The sequence below is a fragment of the Branchiostoma belcheri genome, unplaced genomic scaffold (assembly GCF_001625305.1).
Source record: "Branchiostoma belcheri isolate BF01 breed outbred unplaced genomic scaffold, Haploidv18h27 scaffold15, whole genome shotgun sequence".
Taxonomy (NCBI): domain Eukaryota; kingdom Metazoa; phylum Chordata; class Leptocardii; order Amphioxiformes; family Branchiostomatidae; genus Branchiostoma; species Branchiostoma belcheri.
In genome coordinates, this window is record NW_017802935.1 from 839,010 (window position 1) to 850,009 (window position 11,000).

An 11,000-nucleotide genomic window follows, 5' to 3' on the forward strand; every position below is an offset into this window, starting at 1 on the left:
AACCTGTTCCGGGACCTGTGTGGGATTCATAATTTCTTGTCTGTGTCTCCTACATGCATAGCATGTAGAAATAACTACGGACACAAGCCGAACCTTTTCGATTCCGGATACGGGTGGACTTACCTACACCGTGCTTGAGCAAGGTTCTAGATAAAGCAGGGTTCTAATTACAACCCGTGGACTATCCAGAACCGTGCCTAATGCTGAGGTCACAATTCCCACACGGGGCCCGGCCGGGCACCATTTGGGAAGGAAAATATGATATAAAAGACAACAAAAAACAGAAAAGTTTTTTTAACAACAATCATGGGCACTATTTCTGTATATTCCTGATATGAATTGTTAATTTTTCGTTAATACAAACAGCCCGGCCGGGCCCCGGCTTGGAAATGTGACCTAAGCATTAGTGCATAGTTCTGGATAAAGCACGGCTCTAGATACGACTATCCAGAACGGTGCCTGAGCATAGGCCTGTATAATGATGGGTTGTGATCATAAATACAACGACATATTTTCTCCACGTAGTACTTAAGAATGTGAAAGAGGTTATTATTTATATACATTGCGTCTACGTCAGGAATGAGAGCTATAATCTTGCAGTCCAGACGGCTGTGACCACCAGCGGTGTTACCAGACAAAGCGGCATGGCCACTGGAGATGAAAGAGATCAGCCACAAAGTCACTTACAATCATTCTTACTGCCCAGTATATCTTTACTCGTGCCGGTTATATGTACGTTAATGCTATACTGCATGCAACACCGAAACTTCTCTGTAAGGCAGATTCAATATTGAAAATCCAACATAGTTGCATTCCTTGCGCAGCAATTCAGGGTTAAAAAATTTGACGATGCCATTACTTACCAAAGTGTCCTTTTGATTCGGTATAAGATTGCCATGGTCTTGCTCCCCTTTCCCTACCTGGAGAAGTAAATATGAATTGATACAAGGTAACATCAAGGAAACAATATTCCCTTGTTGTGTTCCTTTACCAGTATTTTAATGTCCTGAGGAGCCCAACATATGTCGTTCTGCACATTCAGTACCATCTATATAACACCTTGTATAGGTACTATTTGGGGGTATTTCTCGTGCAACGCATCGCACGGCAGTGAAAGGCAGCAAATGCGCAAGTAACTATGCCACTGCAGGGCACAAAAAGTCAGGGGTCTATGACCTAATTAAGACATGAAATTATTAAAAAATATTGTGAAAAATAGCCAGCAGGACAAGAGTTAAAACGTAGTTGTCAATTGATATCCAAGAAGATCTTTTGGTGGCTGCAAGACAGTATTAAATTGGCAAGGCAGTATCTTCTAAGCCAATGGTTATAGGCGGCCGATATAGACTCACCTTGCCCCATAAAATCTGCTGAGAGATTGTCAATACCAATTGGGGCGAATTCCGAGAGTTTACCTTCGTACGGCATCAGTGCGGAGTTTGAGTTCCTCCACTCGTCCACGATCTGGCGGTAGTCAGGGATGGGTTCGTCCGACAGAACACCGTCTGTGTTAGCTGGGACCAGGACACAAGCTAGAGTGTTAATCATCACCAAGCAACAAAAGTCTATCTTTAAGTTAGCTAACGTAGGTGCATTTTACCATTCTTCAATACGTTCTGTACTCATTCTCCTAGCCTATGTCTGTTTGCAATTGGTCATCAGGTATGAACTTGCAATAACGAACTCTATTACATATTCCCAATCGTCATTAATCTTTATAGTACAAAAGAATTCCATTATATATTTCTAAACGTCACTGACCTTTATAGTGCAGCCAGAAGCCTTTATTCCTCCACCTGCCGGACTTGAAGACCACCCAGACGTTGTTAGAGTAGCTGGAGAAGGGTGCCGGGGAGTCCTGGTCACAGTACTTCAAGTTCATGGACGAGTTCAGCTCGAACACCTGCACGTAATCCGTGGCAAAGTCGCAGCTGAAGGTATAGCTGAGCTGGAAGTCCAGGAAGGTGATCTGCACGGTCTGGTCGGGCCGGGCCTGGATGTGCCAGCTGCAGTTCAGCTCCTGTTGGTAACTGGTGACAGGGTATCCCGGGCTGTAGATGTAGCCCTCGTCTGACACCAACGTGGTTGTCTGGTTGTTGTCGCAGTCGTCGCTAGAATCTACAGCTGTAAAACATATACTACAGTTACGTCGATGAAGGTTAGACACCCAGGTAATACGATACACAGGTAAATTGTTTTTCAAGCAACTGGATGGAAAACTATTAGACGTTTCCAGCGGTATGCAATACGGTCAATGAGGAGAAGTAGTGGAAGCCACTTAAAATGTTTGACAGTTTTGAGATAACTATCCAGTTGCTTGTCAGTGAGTAACAGTTCCCATCGGTATTCACTAGAGTTCAGCACTGCGTTTTTCTTCGTAGAATTAGATTAAAGTGTCTTAAAGTTGTTATATATTATTAATAGCCCAACTTATACGTATGTACAAGTTGCCATACATTGCACCTGCTATAATTGTCGCGCAAAAAAGTTTTTTCCTCCCCTATTCAAAGAATAAATAAAGAAAAGACTGGAAAGAAGATATTTGATTTTTCATACACTGATCTAAGACTATTGATAGATATGTCAATACAAATTGCTTTACTGCATACATCAGTAAAATATACAGAGTTATGAAAGATCGTTTGTCATAAGTCATATTCAGAGTGAGAACAAATCGAATAGATGACTTTAAGTAGACGTTTGATTCTCATACTCACCTATGAATATTGATAGATAGATACTTATAATCATTTTGCTTTACACATCAGCAAAGCATACGGAGTTATGAATGATTGTTTTATGTTATAAGTAAATTTCACGGTTTGAGATTGCATTAGGACAATATGCACGCTGCCTCGCAATCTCCAAATGGGCCATAAATGCAGACAATACATCATATCAAAAATTTAAAATGGAATTATGGAGCCAGGCGAACAGATCTATGCGCCACATTGAGGTCAATTACGGTGTCTTTACATCCATTCGCTTTTTCCTAGCACGGTTATCCGCGTGTAGTTGTCTAAAGAAATGTCATAAAAGTAATGTGAAGAGACATACCCTCACAACATGTGATTTGTCTGTAGATTAATAATCAGTCCTACTTAGAAACGCCGTGTTATTAAAATACCCTGACAGGAGCGCTCCCACTTGACAGCAGGGTTTAAGGTAAATCTTCTTCGGGCAATCTTGGAGAGCAGATTGGAAGAGAAAAAAAATCAATATACCTTCATAACCCAAGGAAAATCCGTTGTGCTGGTAATTCTGCTGGGTCCTCCTGAGGAATTTGATGCACGCCGTGTTGCTGGGAATGTGAATTAGGTCGGCGTCGGTAAAGTTTCCCTCGTAACTCCTCAGCAGACTGCTACACGACTCGTCCATGTAGATGTGCAGCGCGTCGTTCGTCGGTCCGACCCCGGTCTGTTCGAAGTTCAAGTCGAAGCCGTAGAGTGTGATCTTGATGCCCCTGGACTGCGGGAGGCGGATGGTCCACGTGCAGACCCGATCGTCCTCTGTCATGGCGGAAGGATACGGCCGAGGAAACCCCGGGGATTTGATCCAGCCGCGGTACGCAGACACGGTCCTTCCGCAAGCTAAAAAGAAAAAAAATAAGTGGTTGAGAAAATATTTTCTTCAAGATAAATGGCATAAAGTATGAAATAGTGATCATTGTGATTAACTCTAAATCTATATATTCCTATTTGCATACAAAAAAGAAGCGCCCACGACCGCCAAGTATCTCGAAGAACTGACTAAGCTAAGTAAACCTAATCAAGTACAAGTAAGTATACAAAACTCACTCATTTTTTACATGACAATTACTTAGTGTAGAAGTACATTGCTCACACCTAATACTGAACATTTTGAGTACCATGTCTCTATAATCGTTGAATTTCCAAAATGAAACACCACAATGAAACGTTGGACTGACAAATGGTAGTAAATGCAAGTAAAGTCGGTAAACGTGGTAAACAGTACTAGACTTGTAACTAAAAGTCAAGTTCTTCCGGAATTAACAATGGTTGTAAATGAAATTATCGGACTTGATTTTTTACTTGCTGCCTTTGTTAAATCCAGCAATGTTATAAACTAAACATTACCAGACTTACCTGGCATTTACTACCACTGGTAAATCCAACCAACTTTCCTCCAGGGCCAGTGCAATGCGTTGTAACATTTTCTGATGGAAAAACGTTTTGAGTGCCACTTACATTTTGGCCTTGATCTGCTGCACCGCGCTTCGGATACCCCTGCAAGGCGGAGAAAAATTGCACCATTAATGAAAACACCGGTTCCATTTCGAAAGAAAATACGAAGAATATCTCTCCAGATCTGTAGGACTCCGTGGCATGATTGCATATCTAGATCATGAGCCTGATACAATGATTGCCGTGTCAGTCATGTTATAGGCCTGACTCTAGGCCTCAATTCAATTCAATTTATTTTATTTAACCAGTAATTACAACTCAGGCCAATTTGGCCTGCTTTTCAGGTAATCCTGGATACATATAAAAATACACACAACAAATATACATTACATAAACTATTACTAAAATTACAACATCCTAAACATCAAGAGTGTCAAATCCTAATGCTCTGTATAAAAGTCCTAAGAAGTCCTGTATAAAAGTCCTAAGAAGTCCTGCTCCTAATGATCTGTGTTAAAAGTCCTGAGAAGTCCTGCTTCTAATGTTTGTTTAAAAGTCCTGAGACTAAGGAGCTGTCGTTGCTGTAGCGGAAGAGTGTTCCACAGGTAAGGACCATAGTACTGTAGACTGCTCCGGTATGCCGTGACTCTTGCTGGTGGACAGAAGAGTAGGTGAGGGTCGTAGTCCCTAAGACGCTTTAACTCTGAGCGAGTAGTCCGTACGCTTAATGTTGGAGGAGTCTCCCACTTGAACAGAGATGCCATGTACACCGGCGCACTACCACGAATTGCCTTAAAGACATTGACAAGAGTTGTGATTTCTGTCCGTTTGCGCACAGAATCTATCCCTGCCTCAGCTCGCAGGTTAACCGCTGAGACATGGTCCTGGAGTTTGTGACCTGTAATAAGCCTTGCAGCTCGGTTGACCAGTCTATCCAGCTGTGACATAAGAGTCTTGTTGCCTTGTACAAGACTTGGTAGCCATGCTGTGGCGCAATACTCCAGATGAGACAGTAGTAGTATCTGGTACATGGTACGCAGAACTTCCTTTGTAACAAAGGCTCTAGCACGCCCCATGGCTCCGAGTCCGCTAAGAAGCTTCTTCGTGATTCTGTGCACATGTGCTGCCCACCTGAGTGATGGGTCGAGAGTAATGCCCAGGTAGGTGAACGAGTCAACTTGCTTATATACGTTCACACCGTCTGTTATGTTGACGGATGTCCCAGCATGCCTCAATTTCTGAGGGAGCCCAAAGAGCATCGATTTGGTCTTGTCAGGATGTAGCAACAACTTGTTTTCATTTAACCATTTTACAACTCTCTTCATGTCCATAGAGACAGTCTCTTCACAGACCTTCACGGAATCAGCCGAGTAGTACAGGACTGTGTCATCAGCATACATGTGGATGCTGCATTTTTCAATGACGTTGGGTAAGTCGTTAACGTACAGACAGAACAGTAGGGGCCCGAGAACACTTCCCTGAGGAACCCCACAGGAGACCCGAGTTTTTGTAGAGTGTTGACCCTGAAGGCACGTGCAGTGGAAGCGCTCAGATAGGTAAGAGGAAAACCATTTCATGGCGTCACTGTCAAAGCCAAGCTTATCAAGTTTGCCTAACAGAATGGGTAGTGGAATGGCCTGGGTAGTCCATGGTAGTTAGTGACAATAGGGAGCCGGTGGTAACTCTGGAGGATGGCACCCAGGCTACCGAAGCTCCACGACTCAAGAACTCAGTACATACCGTACAGTGCCGATCCGCAAAAAGCCGACTTGTCGTATACGTCGTTATATACTGCCGCAAATTCACAATACCAGCTTTGTATTCCTGTGGTTTAGCAGCATTTTTATTTTTGGCCGGAATTTTTTTTATTCGCCCGCGCACACTAGTTGGGGGGTCTTCAGAGGATGCCATCCATAAAATTAAGTCGGTGTGGCATTAGCAGGGACCAAGGAGACTAAGAGAGACATGTGGACTGGCGGCAAGGCTAGCAGGAAACGCCTGATTTTTGTGAACAGGATAGCTCATGGCCACGCTAGTGATGATGCATATCGTGTCAATCTGTGATCACCTAATATTAATATTAATATTAATAGTTATAAAATCTTAAACGTGGGTTGTTCTTTTAAGAAAATGCTAAACATGCAGCATCCATCCTCTGCGGTCAAAACATCAAGATGTTGTCACGAGTATCATTATAGTAGTCATTGCTAGTGCAAAGATAGTATGCTATTTCTCGTCGACCCTGACAATCTTTGATAATGTCTGTACAACACCCACAGTTGGGTGTATAACAGTGACAAACGCAGGAAGCTCAATAATTAATCATTTTATTATGTGTGATTCACAGAGCAGAACAAATGGCACACTTTCACTGTGTAACTAAAGAAAATAACTATACGCAGCAACGTGCTATTTAGGCAACTTTGTCTGACCTGTCCAGGGACCTTTCATCCATACTATGTCAGCGAACGCCGCTACCCCGAGCTGCTGATTTTTACTTTGAGTTCGGAGTGATTTATCTTCCTTCATACCTGATGCGTTTTCGTGACCTTTGGCCAACATTTTCTGTTCCTCTCTGCAACATTTGCCACGAGTTGTGCCTGTGCATCAGAGTTCCATCACGTGTGTGATCCCCGCGTTCGATCCGCGGCCCTTTCTGATGAACCTGCACGCCCGGGTTGTGACTGACGGACTCATTCACTCCATCATCCTGTTAGCGATGTGTGCTAACAGGGACACCGCGGTGGGGTCGTGTGACAGATTTGAATATATCTTTACATGTAATGTTCCCCACAATGCAAAAAAAGGTAAATATTTAAAGGAATGCCTTGTTATTAGAAAAAAATTCCGAAACGCGCCCACTCGGTTGTTACACTTTATCAAAGACTTCTGCTATCCCTTATTATTTGAATAATTATGATGTAGATATGTTAGGTTTATTCGACATTAGGTCTTGTTCAACACATTTTATTGTTTGCTACTCTCTTTATGTAGTTTGCCATACATTGCACCATGTGCAATTGTCGTGCAATAACGTTCTTCTATCATAAATGGTAGCGTGTTCGGCTCTGAACCAAGAGGCCACTTGTTCGAATTCACTACCATATCACTTTACAGGCACTTTACAGGACTTTCCTTACTTCACTGAGGTGGAAATGAGTACCTAGCTTCAGTTAAGGACGTTCCTCGGATAGGACGTTAATGGAGGTCCCGTGTTTGGGAGAACCACACTCCACGCACGTTAAAGAACCCACCGCACTAGTAGGGGTCCTTCCCCATGTGAGTGGTTCAAACTTTACAGTCCTTCACTCCGGTCTTACGAAGCTTGTACTTATATGTACAGAACTGGTGTGTTACGCCTAAAGGCGTTTTACCGGTTATGCGAAACAACCACATTCCGCCATTCTCGACGTATTCAGTCTGGCTGACATATAGACTTATTACATCAACTTGATCAGATTATCACGCACTGTATCTACAGTTCTGAGATACGTATAATTTACAGCATTAACAGATTTGCTGATACATGGACTATCCCAATATGAGGGTACAACAGAACGCTATAATATATGCAGCTGGGCTGTATATTACACATAAAACATGAACTTTATCTGTTATCACATTTCAAGATACACCACTAATTTACTGCGTTGCCTGGAGCAACGCAGCAGATGTGCAATTCAGAACACTGAGTGTGAAACCATCACACATAACACATTATCCTACAAAAACAAGACAGATTAAGTAATCAATATAAAGTAACACAAATCATGGTGATGTGTTAACGTATCCCACTCGAAGCTTCATACCTATCTCACTTGCTTCAGAAAATATACAGTTATAGGTATAAAACGTATTTGTACTCACCCACAAGAGAAAAGGCAGCACATAAGACTATCAGGAGGGCTCGGTTCATTTTGTTGGCAGCTCTCTGAGTTCCAGGCTTCTTCATCTGTAAAGGGTAAACACAAATGTAAACGAGATTGGGCATTTTGTAAAGTAAGAGATACAGAGTACTTTGGACATGGAGTATTTTGGACAGGGGGCTAAGACAAAGGCTAGACCTGTTCCCCCTGTCCAATTACATACTTTGTTATGTAATGAAGCTGAAATAAATAAATAAATAAATAAATACTTCTGCTATCAAAAGTACTTATAATCATTTTAGTTGAGTGCTGGAATTGTACATGAACATGCATAAAAAGATCTTGCAAATGTAAGAGACAGTTGGTCACGCCTTGTATATTGTACTCCTTGAACATAGGCGGCTGGTGTAACACGTTATAGCATAACAGCTTTGTGATAAATGACAGTCTCTAGATAAATTTTAGAACTAACACGATTTGAGAGTCTGATTTTACCAGACTGAATACTTGAAGTTTTGGGGTCACTCTGTTTAAACTTGTTTCGCCAAGGATGGTAATTAAAACCAGACTATCGACCACGTGTCTGTTGAGCCGAGCTAGCGAACAAAGACTGATAACAGATGGAATATTTATGATCTTTCTTACACATAAAACAGATAGGTGGTCACACCTTATGTAGTATACTGTACTTCATAGAACACGTCTGTTATGGCAGTTTTCATTTCAGAGTTCTTTTCTTTTCGCTCATTTGTACCAGACCGAAGATTTAAAGTTTTGGTGCCACTCTTAAACTTGTATCGCCGAGGATTGTAATTAAAACCAGGCTATCGATCACATGTCCGCTGAGCCGAGCGCTCACCGAGCCGGTTAAGGCTACAGGCGCTGATAACGGCCGGGATATTTGAAAACGCCGCAGCTGCACGGCGGATCAGGCACCTGGCCAACTGCTCCTGGCAGCATCAAGACCTTAATTTCAAACCACTGACCTGTGAACCCCCAGGTGAACTCGAAATACTTCGCGTGCGCTCCCACTGTGCAGCTTGGCGATTTCTTCGACGGTTTGAGCAGAATATCAGTTGTCGTGAAGGGAGTTTTCAAGTGTTACAAGGCCCGTATAGGTCATAAAGGTTATCGATACAAATTCCTAAAGTGGCCTGCGTTGACTTGCCTCTCCATGCTGAAGATTGCATGTTCTCCCATTGCCGGCTCTACTATCACTTAGTACAGTACAGTAGGAGCATCATCATCAGATAGCTTTAACCAATGTTTAGAGTTAGATTTTCAAAACTTAAGTGTGACAAGTCTCTCAGTGGAATATAGCCAGTTGCCGCCACGCCGCGTGCCTGCGAAGCTGGTGTTTAACGCCGAAGGGCGGTTATAATTATACCTGCTTTACAGATACAGAAGCTGGTGTGTTACGCCGAAGGGCGGTTATACCAGCTATACAGATACAGAAGCTGATGTTTTATGCCGAATGACGGTTGTATTGGCTATACAGATACAGAAGCTGGTGTGTAACGCCGAAGGACGGTTATACCGGCTATACAGATACAGACAGATACTTACACTTTTGAGATGTGTTTCCTTTTCTAATCTACTTCTTAGATCCGTTTCCTTTTTTCATCACGATTCCGTAACCATAATTCTAGTATTCATACACACACACATAGCATTTGCAAGTACCTGTAGATTTCATGCATTCATCTGAATCGTACCTGTCTCACAACATCTTCCAACGTCTTAGTATTCATAATCCCCGATGTCGCATCTGACTCGGAGATCCATTGGTCATAGGATTTCCTAGGCGTGTAATTTTCGTCTCCCTCGGATAGGAGCCCGTTCGTCTTCATCATGTGGATCAGACTTGATGGGATGTATTGGTCGGACGGGAATCCCCTGTTGCCGCCGTCGCGTGTCGCCACCCCCACGGGACCCTCAATTGGTCCTGTTATCTCCTCCATATGCTTCCGGGGAAAACTTCTGAGCAGGATGCATATTTATATCCCCTGACATTACCAAAAGCATATCTCTATCTTTATTGAATAACTTTTTCTTGTAATAAAATGTAGCCTCGTATAGCGTTGTTGGATCATCAATCTTGCAAACTTTTGGAGACTGCGTTGAATGGGTTATGGTTAGTTTATCTCTGCGCATTGAATTGATTTAAAGTGGTTGCAAATACGCAAGACATACGGGCCATTATTGTTGACGAACGTTCGCCGAACTGCCAGCCAGCTCCATATGTAATGCTCTCCCGTGCAATATCTGTCGAGATATCAGGCTCAAAACGCCGATAAAAGTGATCAACAGCTTCCTGATTGCAACTGTAGTGAAGTCATTATCAAAGAGGTAAACCGGAGGACGCACATGACTCATGCAGACCGATGATGTAGCGCTTTACTTGTGTTTGCCTGTAGCCCAACTTTTGAGTACGAGAACTCACAGGGACACATATCTCTACGGACTGCCATCTGGTCCTGTCTACTGCTAATAGACTGCGTTCCCAGGAGACACCAAAGCTCGTGGGAAAACCCTACAACTATAAATCTTCCCACCCGACAGGTCTCTAGTTACCACTCGGGAGGAATTGGCCAGTACATTACCAAGTTATACAGCCTCCATTGAACCCTGTGATGCGCATATTACCGCCGTATTTCACGCAGTGCGCGGGGTGGGGACTTATCTTTCCCGGATATTACCTGCCCTGGAGGTTTGGGCGTAGGACACAGACAGAATTTAATATCCTTAGACACTGGAATGGGGATGAATGATTTACAGGAAGTGCCGTGAATACTGATCGAACCTGGTCGGGAGCAGAGCAGCGTGAACTAGCTTCTACACGATAACGATGGGTCCGGATATGTGAATAGATATTGCTGTGTGAATTTTCTGTGAGGTAATACAAGTAACATTTGCCCCGGCAGTATGTTTGAACCGTGAATACAAAACGTTATTAACCTTATCAGATATCTAAGTGTAGGGAAAGTAG

The 11,000-nt window shown here is 42.9% G+C and overlaps 1 protein-coding gene across 1 annotated transcript; it reads right to left on the reverse strand.

Moving 5' to 3' along the window:
- Nucleotides 1-388: 388 nt before the first annotated feature.
- LOC109465376 (cubilin-like) lies at nucleotides 389-4,242 on the reverse strand. The gene is made up of 6 exons (XM_019762595.1): nucleotides 4,209-4,242; nucleotides 3,225-3,590; nucleotides 1,762-2,124; nucleotides 1,416-1,514; nucleotides 864-920; nucleotides 389-651 (listed from the first exon to the last, which is right to left on the reverse strand). The coding sequence occupies exons 2-6, from the start codon at nucleotides 3,514-3,516 to the stop codon at nucleotides 587-589; spliced, it is 876 nt and encodes a 291-aa protein (XP_019618154.1). The 5' UTR covers nucleotides 3,517-3,590; nucleotides 4,209-4,242; the 3' UTR covers nucleotides 389-586.
- Nucleotides 4,243-11,000: the final 6,758 nt, after the last annotated feature.

What these genes read in the sequence shown, in the direction of transcription:
- LOC109465376 (XM_019762595.1), bottom strand. Translation starts at nt 3,516, where the DNA reads ATGACAGAGGACGATCGGGTCTGCACGTGGACCATCCGCCTCCCGCAG. An exon ending in ATTTTCCTTGGGTTATGAAG is followed by an intron (nt 2,125 to 3,224) that starts GTATATTGATTT and finishes TATGTTTTACAG; the next exon opens with CTGTAGATTCTAGCGACGAC. An exon ending in CTTCTGGCTGCACTATAAAG is followed by an intron (nt 1,515 to 1,761) that starts GTCAGTGACGTT and finishes TCCTGGTCCCAG; the next exon opens with CTAACACAGACGGTGTTCTG.